The following is a 14891-nucleotide window of genomic DNA, read 5'->3' as shown; positions in this document are numbered from 1 at the left end:
GCGGGACTGCTGTACCACAGTAGACCTTCAACTTCAACTAAACCAACCCTCCCCCCCCCCCCCAGCTGATTTACCTTGTTTATCTGTTGTTGCTAATATTATGTCGAGGGGACATACGACAGTAACAATTTCATAATTGAGAAGAAATTCTTCGAACAACAGAGACCAAGATCTTATGTACACGTCGCTTTTAAGAGTTGCTACATTTTCAACTGTTTACGCTGCTAGACACTGTCTCGAAACTTTAGCTGGAAATAAATACCGAGACATAAACACACTTGTTAAAATCATCTATCTGAGTTTGTTTTTATCTTGTAATGAGCGAACACAAGTAATTTTTTTCGAAGTGTAAAAACGATCAGAATTAAATTAATCTAGATGTGTCGTAGTTTATTGACGAAAATTAGCTGGTTAGTTAAATGTTTAAAAAGTCATATTTTATTTTGTGCTTATCGGTATTTGCTTCTCGCCTTGCCTTGTGTGAATTTTTAGGAAGCAAAAGCGAGAGTGAATGACTGAACGAGACCGCTTTCTATACGTACTCAACTCTGTACTGTAGGGCCTAGATCTAGATCTAACTGTTGTCGTCGGTGTGCTGAAGAAGAAATTCTGAAATGGCACGCTTATTTCTGTTGTTTTGTGTATGCCTTTGCATTCTTACATGTTATTCGAAGGGTAAACAGGAGAAAGAAAAAGAGGACGAATCGCAAAAATGGAAAAAGAAGGACATTCGAGATTACAACGATGCAGACCTGGAACGTTTATTCGAACAGTGGGAGGTAGGACTAGATCTAGATCTAAAAGTCTTGATAGATCTAATCTAGATCTAGATTTAGATCTAAATATCTAGATTAGATCTGGAAAATCTAGACTAGGACCTAGAAATCTAAGTCAGAGGCGAAAGACATCTATGATGAGCTATCATCTAGATTCTATGTTGCAATTTGTTGTGTGTACGCTTCTTTCTTTACTTTAGTATGGCTCATTCAGGTCCTATCTTCTTGAGAGGTTTTAAAAGTGTTGGGCCACTTTTATTCTCACAATAACCCATCCATATACAGTCAAACCTGTGTAAGACGGCCACCCATTGTAAAGGAGAAAAGTGGCTGTATAAGACATAAGACAGGTGGCCGTCTTAGACAGAGGACTGATCAAGTTAGAGAAAACAAACCATTCCCATCTGAGGTCCTAATCGAAAGTATCTGCATTGTCATTGGCATTGTTGTTTTTTATGGGGATGGTGGTTTTTATTACTCCGTAAAACAAAATGTATCAGACGAGGAAGACGTGCCATGTTAAAACGAACAATGGGTCATCGCCACTCGGAAAACGAGCGACGCTTCTATCACAGGTTCATGTTACCTCCTTTGTTACTGACTGGGTAAACAGTGACCACTGATCTCACTTACGATTTGTGTATGAGTTCTGGGCGGGGCTTTTATGGGTGATCACACGCTTACCTCACCAGAAGCTGAAAATTGGTTGCTATCAATTGGTCAACAGTGGGAGGGGCCTATGCAACATGATCGGTCGGAGGGACTACCTAACAACAACGACAGATGATTGAATTATGGCGGCTTGCCCACAACACCAGGGGCCAATGCACAATTAATGGCAAAACGTAATGGAGTCACTAAGGTGGCCGTCAAAGACAGTTAGTTGCTTAGTGTGATAGGGGTTGTGTGTTAAAATATGGTGGCCGCGGCCGCGTTGGACAGGTGCCTGTTTTACACAGTAAAATTATAGAACAAACGCAAGGGGGGAAATGGAATGTGGCCGTTTGTACAGATGGCCGTCTGAAAAAGGTGGCCGGCAGGGCAGGTTTGACTGTATCTCACTAGATTCTCACCCCTCCCCCCCCCTCTTCCTTTGTGTAAATAACCGAATAACCCCCACCAGGGTGTGGGCGTGGAGCGAGGACTCCCCCCTGACCTCTTGCAGGCTGGAAAATCACTACGCAGTCCTAGGCCCTTGGTGGCTTACCGCATGTGATTGGGAACGAATATACAGTGGAACTCGAATTCAACAAGTTCGCCGGGCCTGACCTAAAATCTTGTTGAATCCGAGTGTAGCTTACGAGGTTTTGTGTAGATAATTACAGGCACTGAGCAAGTTATGTATAAAGAGAAGTCACAAGTAGCGCCTGAAATGCCTGCATATTATGAGCTGTGTAAAAAAAAAAAGACCGATTCGTTCAAATGCACACGCCTGTGTCATCTCGATTGTTAACCAAAAACTTGTGTTGCTGTGAGGAACCTAGCCTACGGCAACTTTTGATTCAATAGATCAGCGCACAATTCATTACTCAGATCTACGTGGGTGGTTGGCAGGTGCTCTGGTGTGGTTTGCTTCTTCTTTCCTATGAAACATCTATCATCCTTATCTCCCCTTCTTCTTTTTTTATGTTTGTTACTTTCTTGTAACACCTCTAATCTTCTGGCACTCATATGACCTTATGCAGTTGCGAGTGCCGTAAAACTTCTACTAAAACTAAACTTACGTAGATCTACGTCAAGACTTGCTTATCATTGCAATAATGATCAGTTGCGGATGGGAAAAAAAGACTGACGCGTTTGTTTCTGCGACGTTCAACGCCCGGAGCAGTAGTGCCCTCCCTCCTCCCCCCCCCGACATGCACACACAGTCACACGTGTGCAGGCCGCCCATTCGACCCCGACACACGCTAGAATAGACACGTGCGCGAGCCAACAACACATGTGTTGGTATGAAAAAAGGCCGCTGATTGGTCGCATGCAATCGACTTTATCTTCGTTCACGTTGCAGGTGCAATGGATGGTTTCCGGGAATAGATAGATTTCGTTGTGGGAGAAAAATGAGCAACGCCACATCTGCGGTGGCTGTTCACCCTGGAAGCGACCTCGTTGATTCCGAGCTCGCTGATTTAAGTTTAAGTGCTCGTTGAATCCGGGTTATTTTTATTGATTTTAAAGAAGAAAAAAAACGGGAATCCGTCTCATATAGTTGAATCCGAGTTCTCGTTGAATCCGAGCTTGTTGAATCAGAGTTCCACTGTAGATATCTATATAATATTTTTAAAAATTTCGCCTCTCCAGTAAAAAAAAGGGGGGCTCACTACCGACTCTACTGAGTCGGTCAGACCATTCGCTGTTTACACACTTGCGATGGCAAGCCTCTCTGCCTGTACACAATACATAAGGAACAGAGAGCGTATGAACGTAACGAGACACGAGCACGAGACTATTAAAATGTATGCTCTTGCATGACGGTTGAAGGGTTGTAAATTATGATCAGACCAAATGGGCGAGGGCGTTAAATCGTGTTAACTAGTTTAATAATTTAATGAAGCAATCCACAAGCTTTTATCTTCACTTTCATTTTTTTCTTCTATTCTTTCTTATTCTTTTTTTGTTTTGTTTGCCTCTTCTGTCCCCTTCTTCTTGAACATTTGGAGTTTGGAGCCGAAAAAAAAGAGCCAGAGAGCCAAATGAAATTCTCCGGGCCAGAAGAGCCAAACTTTTGGGATTTGGCTCCAATTTGACTGCCCTGACTGTGACTAGATCTAGATTTATGTCTATTCAGACACCCACACGATCCTGTGGGGCATCAGCCCCGGTAACCTCAGTCCTTATCCCTCTTGGGGCATTTCCGGTAAAACAAGGGAGGGGGTGAGAATAGCCAGACATAATTTATTCTCACCCGGGGTGAGAATAACCACTTCCTTTGTGTTGGTTTTGAATATATATATATATATATGTATATATATATATATGAGGTGTGAGTGTGGATTGGATTGGGCACTGCTGGGTGAGGTAAATAATTGGACAACGATTTAAATGATCTAGATGTAGATCTCTAGATTCTAAGAGTTAAAAATTAATCTTTGTAGAGTCTAGATCCAGTTTTTAAATATTTATCTGCGAAGATGATTTATCTAGATCTAGGGCAATTTTAACAAAGTCAAAGGCCACCTCTATTCTCACCCTGTGTGCCTTCACCGTGATAGGCCAACCAGTGTTGCGTTCACCGTGAACAAACATTCCAGCACTCTTGTGTTGAAAGCGTGAGTGAGTGCTACTTAGTTTACCCCGTAGCTTCCCCGAAGTCACATGGGGTGTCAGTCACGTGATATGTCCTTTAGGCCTACGTCACAATAACTATTCTTAAGGTGCGTTCTCTCTACATTTCTAATTCTTAAGGTGTGTTCACTCTACATGTCTAATTCTAAAGGTGTGTTCACTCTACATGTCCAAAGGTGCGCTTATACCACTCTTTCACTCCCTGGAATATTTGCTTGTCAATTTTCCCCAGCAAGTTTCTTTTCTTCACCCCTGCTGCCTTTGCCTTTGCATCTGGGCAATGTTGAAAATCTCCTCAACAGCCTGTCCTTTCTTTGATTATTTTTCTGGTAGCTTTTTTTCATTGTTTACTGCCTTGTCTTTTGTGTTGTCCAGTCTTCTTCTTTTCCAGTGTGATTTAGGTGTTATTTTCATGACAGGTAAATAGAGTCTATGCATTTTTCCGCATGTCAAAGACATACCAGCTGTTACCACAGGGCATTTTAGCTAAAATAAATTTTTTTCAGTAGATCTAGATCTCTTTACCGATTTTGGACCTGTTCAACGGCCATTCCGATAAAAGTGCCAAAACTACTGGATTTGTCATGGGCGCTGAGAGTGCTTGTGAAACCCGTAGCCTACATCCCGAAATTCTGTACTTGCCGCATCGTCTTATGCCGCACTGCGCGTTTAAAAAAAAAAAAAAGGAGAGAGAGAGAGAGAGCAACTAGAATCTTACCCCGGCAGTAAGGCCTTTCTGCGCGCACTCGGCCATTGTCCCTCTGTGCGGCTCAGTTGTGAAAATAACAGCTGCTTAAAAAAATTGCATGATATCTTTCTCCTTTTTAAAGCAAAAATTTAACATGCTAATTGTGGTTATAATTTCAATCGAAATTGTCCAAGAAGGCAACCCATTGTGGTGGGAAAAAGTGGATGTCTTACTAGTCGTAGTCAGGTGGACGTTTTTGACAATGTCAATTGTTGATATATTGTAGAGAAAAAATTGCAACGGGGAGGGGGTGATAATTTATTTTGGTGGTTGTCTTAGAAGGCAGGTTTAATTTGTATTATATACTGAATAGCCGCCCGCTGATTTGCTCTTGCAGCTGATCTAGTCTGTTTTTATCTGGTTTTAAATAATTGTCAGCGTTTGTAAAGTATCAATTCGTTTTTCAAATATATAACACTTGAAAGGAAGTTTTAGAGACTGATCAATTCTGTGTCATGATCTATAGGACGGAGATGAAGACGAACTTGAGGAGGACGAGCTCCCAGAATGGAAGAGAGAGCCGCCCAAAGTGGACATATCCAACATTGACCCCAATGACCCAGAAGGTTTCCTCCGAGAGTCTAAGAAAGGCAGGACCCTAATGATGTTTGCCACCGTCTCAGGTAAGAAAATCTTACTTACTCCTCTCTCTCTCTCTCTCTCTCTCTCTCTCTCTCTCTCTCTCTCTCTCTCTCTCTCTCTCTCTCTCTCTCTCTCTCTCTCCCTCCCTCCCTCCCTCCCTCCCTCCCTCCCTCCCTCCCTCCCTCCCTCTCCATAGCTGCCACTCTCTCTCTCTCTCTTTCTCCCTCCCTCCCTCCCTCTCTCTCCATAGCTGTCACTTTTCCGCTAAATAGCAGAACCTCCGCTACCTCCGCTTCCATCTAGCTTTTCCCGCTACTTTCCTCCTTCCTCCACTCACCACCATGCTCGGCCGCGAATTGCGATATTTTTTTGCACGCAGAAAACACCGAACTGGGAGTGAGGCGAAAATGCAGCTTGTGCATGTCCGCCTGTAGCTTCCTACTTCCGTTCCGTGCCTTTAAACATTGTTTATTGTGGAGCAACAGTGTCAATCGAGCATCGGGACGATGGCGCGCCGAGTTGTCATTGAAAACGGCTAAATTCGAGAGAAATTGATGCAGATTGTAAATATAAATGGAGCTTGATTGAGAAAGAAGCAGACGGTGTTCGACTTCAACAGTTCATTAGAAAATTGAACAAGCCGGGTGCTGCATTTTGCGTTTGGTGCGATAAAGAAGTCTCGTACAGTGGCAAAGGTGTTGCCTCTTTAATCCAATACGCTACAAGTCAAAAGGGAAAGAAATTTTTTTATGAGACACTAGCTGGAAACAAACACTGGATTTTTAGTCACCAAACTGGGGCAAAGGCTTGTTAGTCAACTTAATGTCTTGGGTTGTTTTGTTTTTTAATACAGTATGGTTAACAAATAGGACACTTTTCCCTTCCTAAAACATAGATGTTCTAACATATTGCCTCTTGATCTCTCCGGCCTTCGGAGAGCGCACTATATGCCTTTGCGTGAATTTCCTCCTTCTTTGACATTCCTGAGTGGCAGCTATATCTCTCTCTCTCTTTCTCTTTCACTCTCTCTCTCTAAACCCTTTCTGCATTGTGGCATATAAGTAAATGTAAAATTTCATCTTTAATTTAGAAACTAAATAATATATTGTCATATTTTTATCACCATGATGAGGCTGCTAAATACAATGTTAATGAGGGGGTCTGGTGGAGGAGAGGGGGGAGCTGATGTTATTGTTGATTCCAAAGATAGTTAGGTTTCCATCAGCCCCCATCCATCAACAGAAACAGAAGCATATTAAGAAGTACTACGCCAGACAAATTTCATGACCCTAACTCAAACTGAGCTTTCTGGCGTCTTTGTGTTCAGGAAACCCCACAGAGGCAGAGTCGGACAAGGTCAGCAGTCTCTGGCACAGCAGCTTATTCAACGCTCACATAGACACACAGAGGTGAGGATACCATCAAACATGTTCTACCAAGCACCTGTACAAACGAGCACTTTCTCATGTCCCACACACACTTACACGCGTTGCCGTTTTTTCTAATTCAGTAGCACTGTCCAAGAGGACCACCTGTCTGAGATGACCACTTTTCTCCTCAACAATGCGTGGTTGTCTTGGACAAGTTTGAATGTGTGGGTGGTTGGCGGGTGCTCTGGTGTGGTTTGCTTCTTCTTTCCTATCAAACATCTATCGTCTTTATCTCCCCTTCTCTCTTGTAACACCTCTAGTCTTCGGCACTTATTATATGACCTTATTGTGTTGCAAGTGCCGTAAAACATTTACTAAAACAAAAAAAAACTAAAAGTTTGACTGTATACATGATGTGTTTTGAGTTCAACTCCAGATCGTTTTGAACAGAACGTTGTATTCTGACATAAGGTACCTTTGGTAGTTTTGCCTTTTAAGTCCGAACTGAAATTGTATTTTGGCGTAAAGCATCAGTGTGAAATGTTATGTGTCACGAAGTGCTGGAATCAGGCATGGGGATTTATTGGTATCATCTTAAAGCTTGTTCGTTTTTGTCCTGAGTTCGGTGAAAAAAATACCCATCTACCTTGAATAAAAGTCAAGATATTTATGATTGAAGATGGTGGGGGTCACCTGGTTTCAGCAGAAAAATTATCTAGAAAATGGCTGCCAAAGTTGGCAACTTCCATAACTGAAGAGTCCTTGGGAAATGAACTTTCACATTTTTTTTCAATGTTTTTCAATAAAATCCCCCCAGAAGATGTGTTCTAAGTAAACATAACAAAAAATTGTGTAAATTGCCAAACTGGCAGAAAAATTCTGTTTCTTTCTATTTCATTATTTTAACGAGCGCCTGATTTCACCACAATGCCTCACATGGTACTGTTGGTGTCGCGTTCAACGAGGTTACCTGGACTGGCTTGTCGTCCTCGTTGGATCCAACCTCTCATTGAACAGGCCTAAGGCTTAAGAAAAGAAAGGAGACAGATTATTATATTACAGGATGTATCAATAGCAGTAATTAAAACAGTTGTTCCCCGTGATGACGAAAATCTCAAACAGCATCAGTGTGCGCATGTTTAAGCTGTGTTCTGACCGTCATTTCTGCATTTTAAAATATTTTTTTTCCGGAACACTTCTCATGTGGAAACATACCCTCTCTCATCTTGGCCTAGATCTACATAAAGCAAAGGCGGGAGCTTGGATATTCTGATCAGGGGAAGAAAATAAAATTGAAAAAAAATTAAGGTCTTGATCTAGACCTACCCATCCAGAGTTCATCCAGTTTCACACAGCCTGCATGGCGTTCCCACCCACCCCCTCCCGTCCCTACCGTAGGCTAACCGTTGCTCATCCTCTTGGCTTTGGGGCCCATATATTATATTGCGAGGCACACTAGATCTAGCAATACAGTGTGTTAGGAAAGGAGGATGGGCCTTGTGCTTTGCATGAGATGGAGAAAAATTCTTCGCTTTTGGGGCCGCTAATTGCTTTTATTTGGTTATTGTAACTTCAGTCTGTTTGCAACCTCGTTGAAGCTGACGTACATTTACAAAGAGATATAGAGGGAAAAATCGGTGATTAAGGATTAATAACTGGAAGCCAACTTTTCGTTGAATGTGACCTCGTTGAATGCGACACCCACTGTATATCTAGCATCTGCGTTTGTCGCGGTGCAACCCGCGAAAGGCGGCTGCGATTTTTGGCATTTTTTGGTCCGCAAATCGTGGCCGCGATTTTTGCTTTTTTCAAAAAAGACAACACAACAAAGCTACTTCATAACATATTAGACGAATATTTTCATAAGTTTTAAGATGTCTCTGTCTATCTATTTTCCTGGGAAGAATATAAGTACATTATGTACTATTTATATTGCTGTCTGTCTTTTATTTTTCCCTCTTTGTTGTGTTTTAATTTGTTGGTGTGTTAATTTTTATAAAAAATGTTCTGATGATTTGTTTTTCTTTTTTTTTGGTCTTTATACAGCGTAATGTCATTTAATTTGATGCTGTTCCTACCCTTTTAAAAATATAAATGTGTTATGTTAGAGCGTGTCTCCGCCAAAACCGAATACTGACACTGGCATGCCCCAATTGTGTGCGATTCCATAATTTACATGTAATGTAGGTCTACTTTCTCTTGAATTACACACGTTTAGGGTTAAAACAGCCAATCTTGGGATAGGTGGACAAGCGCCCTTATTTGTTAATTTCCATGCTGTTCTAATTTTGGTTTCATTCTATTGTGAAATCTGTATTTTTTCACGTTTTTACCCTGTGGGTGACTACAAATGATAATATTCTGGATGCTTAAAAAGGAGCATAAGAAATTCTGGTGCTTTAGATTATTACCTCTATCAACATTGTATTTTGCTATATTTTGTCGTCACAGAGAGTTGAAAGCTTGAAAATTGATGGCAACTTTTGCTACTTTTTGTGACAACTTTTGGACAAAAAAATGGCAAACGCAGCTCGCGGATACTAGGTATATGTTTCGTCATTTGTGACGCCACAGCACTTGGGGTGTCACAAGACAGCAGTTCCCATTTTGTTCCTGAGGCCAAAATAGGTGCTGGAAGTGATTTTGGTTGAAACTGTTTTATGTTAATTCAACTTTCTTTGACATTTTTCTGTTTAGAACATAAATATTCTAACAAAATTCCTGTCTTTTTGTTTTGTCTTCTCTTCTCTCTTTCTTTCCATTGTAATCTTCTTTTCTTTCCTTTTCTTTTCCAAAATTGTGTACTTTTAACAGTTTTACTTCCCTGCTCACAGATATGTGGTGGGTGACAACCGGGTGCTTTTCATGCTCAAAGACGGGTCCAAAGCATGGGAGGTTCGAGACTTTCTCATCAAACAGGAGCGTTGTGCGGAGGTCACCATCGAGGGTCAGAGTTTCAAAGGAGCCGGAGCTGAGGAGGTAAGTAGTGCTGGAGTGTGGCTTCTTCTTCTTCTTCTTGTTTTAAAAAAAATGTCTTTGTTGTTGTTGTTGTTGCTCTTCTTCTTCTCTTCGTTCTCCTCCTCGTTGTGCACCACTGGTGGAACCTACTTCTTTTGTTTCACTCAGTTTTGTCATTTTGTCTAATGTACTTATTCCCAGCTCTGAGTGGCCCTTGTTGTATCAATTTACTTATCTTTACTTAAATAAATTCTTCTTCTTGTTTGTTTGTATTTGGGTGTGCCTGTATCTGAGTGTGTATATAATGTTTGCACAAGTGTGTGTGTGCATGATCTGTGTAAGCTGGTACTTTAGCACTCACCTTGTTAGAGAATCACACACAAACAGATCCATGGGTGGTTGGCGGATGATCCTTCTTTTCTATCAAACTTCTTTCGTTCTTATCTCTCCTTCTTTTTTTGTGTTTGTTACTCTCTCGTTACACTTCCAATCTCCTGCACTTATATGACCTTATACTATTGTGCTGCAAGTGCGGTAAAAAGCTTTCTAAAGCTAAAACAGAAACTCACTGCATGCAACTTGCTTTTTTGTTTTTATTTTTTAACAGAAAGACGAAAAGAAACAAAAACCTCAAACAGCCAAGAAGCAAAAGAAAGAAGAATTGTGATGATGGTGCAGAGTTATGGATTCAAGACAGCTGAAGCTGCCATTGTGCAGTAGTCTCCACCTTAACGCATGGTACATAAGGGGGGGGGCTCCTGCCTAAGTGTGTGTTTTTATGGAGCATACTTTTTTGTGAATGCGTGCAAAAGGGGCAAGGGACACACAGTCATCTCATTTCCTAGGTAATTTACTCATTACTGTTGCCTCCCTTTGGGGATGGGGATCACTGACTGTCACTGATAAAGGGATAAAAAGTGACTGTTTAATAAAGGTTTCCCCATGCGGGGTTACATTGAATGAAATTTGGAAAAGTAGCAGAAAGACCAACTCACTGTACTGATGTGCACTAATATGTCAGGAACAGATAAAAGGACACTGTTGGGGGAGAGCACTCAGCCATGCGGCTTTCCAGGCGACCACTCCAGACTCCCTGTCATCTGTTACGAACCAGTAAATGCATGGATGACATCAGATGTTCTGAGAGATTTTTCTCTAGCTATTCATTGAACAAGTACTATAAGTTCTCGGAGCCAACTGTTGATCACTTGACTGTGCATTTAGAGGAGGTGTGGGTGATTAGCAAGTGCTCTGGTGTGGTTCGCTCCTTCTTTCCTATCAAACATTTATTTTCCTTTCTCTCCTTTTGTGTATTTGTTACTCTCTGGTAAAACCTCTGATCTTTGGCACTTATATGCCCTAATTGTGGTGTAAAACTCTTACAAAAACAAAAACATCAGAGGAACTGGCAGTGCGTTAGCGTGTCTAATAATTTTAGAAAACCTGTTGAATGATGGAAGCCTGCTTTTGAGCAGAGTGAGCCTTTCTTTGTATGGTGTGCGTTCAGGCGGAGACTACTGTATTGTTGACCTCTGGGCTTTAAGGTGCTTTGCATATTACATTGTCCTGTGTGTATGATGTTTTTATGTTGTCACAGATGGTGGTGGAAATTGTGGGGATTTGTTTTTGTTGGTGTTTGATAATCACAGTGACGATGAAAAGTGAATGAGAGAGAGGTGGAGAGAGCCAGAATTATGACTTGCAAGTTACTAGATATGCATAGCTTCCAACCAGTTCTTTAAAAAAACGTATTTAATATGTTTTTGGGGTTCCGAGTACACTAATGTGATTTCATATTGGAAAATAATATATTACAGTATTCTCTGTGTTCTAGTGCTGCTTTTCCCAAACTTGCAGATACTGATGAAAGATGAATTTATTAAGTACCAGTATAAGACTGACTTTGCGATTAATGATGAGGGAAGATCTTTTGCTGTGTGTCTTCTGTTATAGCTTGAGTGAACTGAATGAATGCAGAACAGTGGGAAGGTTTGATGGTGGGTTGCTCGGCCAATGCCCTCCATCTTGACTCACAGCTTGGGTAGAATCTGTTTATTTGGTTTTAAAAAGTCAGCAGCTATGGTTATGATTTATAGATAATACCTCAGTATAAACCAGATGTAATTGACAGAGAGAGATTGAAAGGAAAGACAGTGAGAGAGAGAACCATTTGTGCTGAAAGGGTTTACATTTTATATCATGTGATGATGATGGCACCTGTGGCTAACTAGGCCCCCCCATGTGCATATATCAGAAAATGCTGTTTTCACTGAGTACAAGTGAATTGTAGATATAATTCATTCTGTTACATCATTTTGTGTCGCTTCAGATGTTGCACGTATGACTCGTTGACTGCTGTGTCTTGTCCTTTATTTTGTCTTGACTTTTGTCTTCTGTTGGCAGCGATCTTTTGCCATCTGTTCCTACCGGCTTCTGAGAGTGATGTTTTGCCAATGTATGAAAAGGAACACCCATGAACACATGTTATTTGTCCCTTAAGAATCATCATGCATCATCCTTCAACTTCCTGAATTGTATGATCTTTATTAAAGTAATTTAAATTTGCTGTGCAGCACCGCTAGTTGACTGGCCACACACAGCATACGGCACATGTACCCTCTTGGCAGCTGTGCAGCGATAATCTCCTTTTCTCCTGCCCACGACTCTGCAAGCCAACAATTGACACATGGTGGAAGCCGGAAGACTCTCTCTTCAAGTTTGGGACAGAGGGAAATAACCCATGGTAACATTATCCTCATTTGGTCATAGCAGAATACTTTCCCAAGACATGGAGCAGTCAGTGCTATATATTAACACAAGACTATTAAAACCCCATTATACTGCCTGCCCCACTTCACTGCCAACTTCAGTCTCATCCTCCTAAGGTTGGTGAAATTGCAGGAGTTGACTGTACTTGTGTTGTGATATAGTGTTCTAAGCATGTTTCTACTGACTGTACTTCTGTGGTGGTGATGTTGTGGTGATATGTATGCTTCCCGGGAAGCTGAGAATGTTTCGGAGTGCTCTATGGTCTGCTGGGGTAATAATATAGTGTAAAACGCATAGATCCTGCTGTTGAGCGGGGATATGCGCTATACAAATGCTATCTATTATTATTATTATGTTATTCTAGGGATGTTTCTATTGTGTCTCATGTTCTAAGAGCTATTGAAGTGCATGGAGAGTTCTAGTTGGTCGCCTTTTCTCTGGCTTTGGGTGAGAAAGACCTCTTTCTTCCAACCTTTCCAAGTTTGCCTCAAGCATCAAGAGTCATTGTGAGGTTATGCAAAGCTGTGAGTTGCTGGCCCCAATCACTTACAGGTGTTAAACGCAGGTATGTCAAGTACAATACAGCAGATAAATACAGCACTTTTAGTGACAAACACAGTTAGTGTTGTTCATTGTTGATGAAGGAGAAAAGTGGCTGTCTTAGATAACATAAAAGTAAACATCTTCGACAGTGTCATTGTAACATAGAAAACTAACTACATTGAGGGGAAATGGAAGGTAATTGCCTTGGGCAGGTGGTCATTAGAGCAGGCTCGTCTGTGGATGACTTTTTGTCACGTGAATTGAATTGTTTGTGGTTCAGTGAAGTCACCAAACTGTTGATCATGCTCTAATTTACTCTAAATAACGTTTTGTCAGCCACTGTTGGAAGTTGTTGTTTTCACAAATTTATGTTAATTTATACAAAATGTACCTTTCAACAAGTTGTAGATTCAGAAGAAAATCAAAACAATGTTGATGCCTCGTGTGTTTTATTTTTCACTTTGAAGACACTGACTCTGTACTCGTGTGTTTTCTATTTATAGATGTTTGGAAGGCATAACTTTATTAGAGTGTACTTTTTGTTTTGCTATATTTGTACCGTGAACTTACGTGCATTCCACAGATGGTGTTTGGAATTACACCCAAACAATTACCTTACAGGAATCTGGCTTACACTTTTGCCAGTAGTCTCATTGATCTTTGTTCAGATTTGACGCTCTTATTTTTCCCCAACTAAAACCTGACTTCTTTGGTCTGACAGTTTCAGTGGAATATTTTTCAACTTTACTTAAACGGTTATCAGTTCTGGTTGTTTTGGTTCTGGGTTATCAATTCTGGTTGTTTGAATTCTGGGTTACTTTTGCCTGAAAAAAAAAAAATCCATTTAACTACATTGTTTCATTTTTTATGCACAGATTATGCCCAGAGGTAGCTGAGTGGTGGCATTAAGAAAAGTGGCTCAGTTTTAAAAAATGGAAGCAATCAGTGAGATGTGTAAAATAGAGTTAACTATTCCAGAGTCTTTGATGCTATGAGGAGGCTCTCCAATCTACACTCGGAAGATAAAAGTTTGATTCCCGTCCTGGAAAATATTTCATCCAGAGTATGAGTCTTACTTTTAGATACAGGGTGCAGTCTCACACAGAGCTCGTATTGTCCTGAAAAGCAAGATAAAAGCAGCCCATCTCGTAAATAATCTTAATTTTGTTGTTGTACAGTGGAATCATGTTATAATGAGAGGGAGGGGACCGGAGCAAAATGTCCGTTATAGCAGGATTCTCGCTATAAGGGATCCAGTAATAAATTCAAGGGAAACTGTAAAGTAGGCCTAATCTATGAGTTTGGTGTCTTGTTTATTTCCTTTTGCTATCTCCCCTGATGATGATTTTGTTTCAACATGACCTCTAGGTCTTACTTGATCCAAAATCCAATCAGGTTTCTTTCTCAAGAGCTAGATATAGCCATGTTGACAGACAGGTCGGGGTTGGCGATCAGAAAGAAAGGGCTCTGGGCTAACTCACTCGCTGTGTTTTCCCCCACCCCACCACACCCTGTGGTGTGTTCCGTCAGCTTGCACACATCACTCATTCGCTCCAACCATCAACCATTCTGCTTGTTTGCGCATGCCACACCCTCCCTACTCAGTCGCTCCGGCCTTCATTGTTGACACACATGGGCTCTCCCATTCTTTGTTTCGCTAGATCACCAACAAGTTTCTCAACTGGCGAGGTTTTACATTATCTATTACTGGCCTGTGCACTGAGCACAGCAGCAGCAATATTCCGCTATAACCGACCTGCGTGTTTGTCTGATAGCGCTATATTTTATTTACTAAGGTAAAGAAGAGAAAAAAAATGGGGTTTTAGAATAGTGTCTTTATAACAGACTTCTCGTTTTTTCCGG

The 14891-nt window shown here is 41.1% G+C and overlaps 1 protein-coding gene across 1 annotated transcript; it reads left to right on the top strand.

The window, feature by feature from the left end:
- Positions 1 to 258: 258 nt before the first annotated feature.
- On the top strand, positions 259 to 12666 carry LOC101855072 (LDLR chaperone boca). Its single transcript, XM_005112187.3, has 5 exons — positions 259 to 779; positions 5273 to 5429; positions 6716 to 6797; positions 9593 to 9737; positions 10324 to 12666. The coding sequence occupies exons 1-5, from the start codon at positions 615 to 617 to the stop codon at positions 10381 to 10383; spliced, it is 609 nt and encodes a 202-aa protein (XP_005112244.1). The 5' UTR covers positions 259 to 614; the 3' UTR covers positions 10384 to 12666.
- The last annotated feature ends 2225 nt before the right edge of the window (positions 12667 to 14891 follow it).

The sequence above is a fragment of the Aplysia californica genome, unplaced genomic scaffold (assembly GCF_000002075.1).
Source record: "Aplysia californica isolate F4 #8 unplaced genomic scaffold, AplCal3.0 scaffold01204, whole genome shotgun sequence".
Taxonomy (NCBI): Eukaryota; Metazoa; Mollusca; class Gastropoda; order Aplysiida; family Aplysiidae; genus Aplysia; species Aplysia californica.
The sequence above is the reverse complement of the archived record's forward strand: the minus strand, read 5'-3'. Positions and strand labels throughout refer to the sequence as shown.

What these genes read in the sequence shown, in the direction of transcription:
- LOC101855072 (XM_005112187.3), top strand. Translation starts at nt 615, where the DNA reads ATGGCACGCTTATTTCTGTTGTTTTGTGTATGCCTTTGCATTCTTACA. An exon ending in GCTCACATAGACACACAGAG is followed by an intron (nt 6,798 to 9,592) that starts GTGAGGATACCA and finishes CCCTGCTCACAG; the next exon opens with ATATGTGGTGGGTGACAACC. An exon ending in AAGGAGCCGGAGCTGAGGAG is followed by an intron (nt 9,738 to 10,323) that starts GTAAGTAGTGCT and finishes ATTTTTTAACAG; the next exon opens with AAAGACGAAAAGAAACAAAA.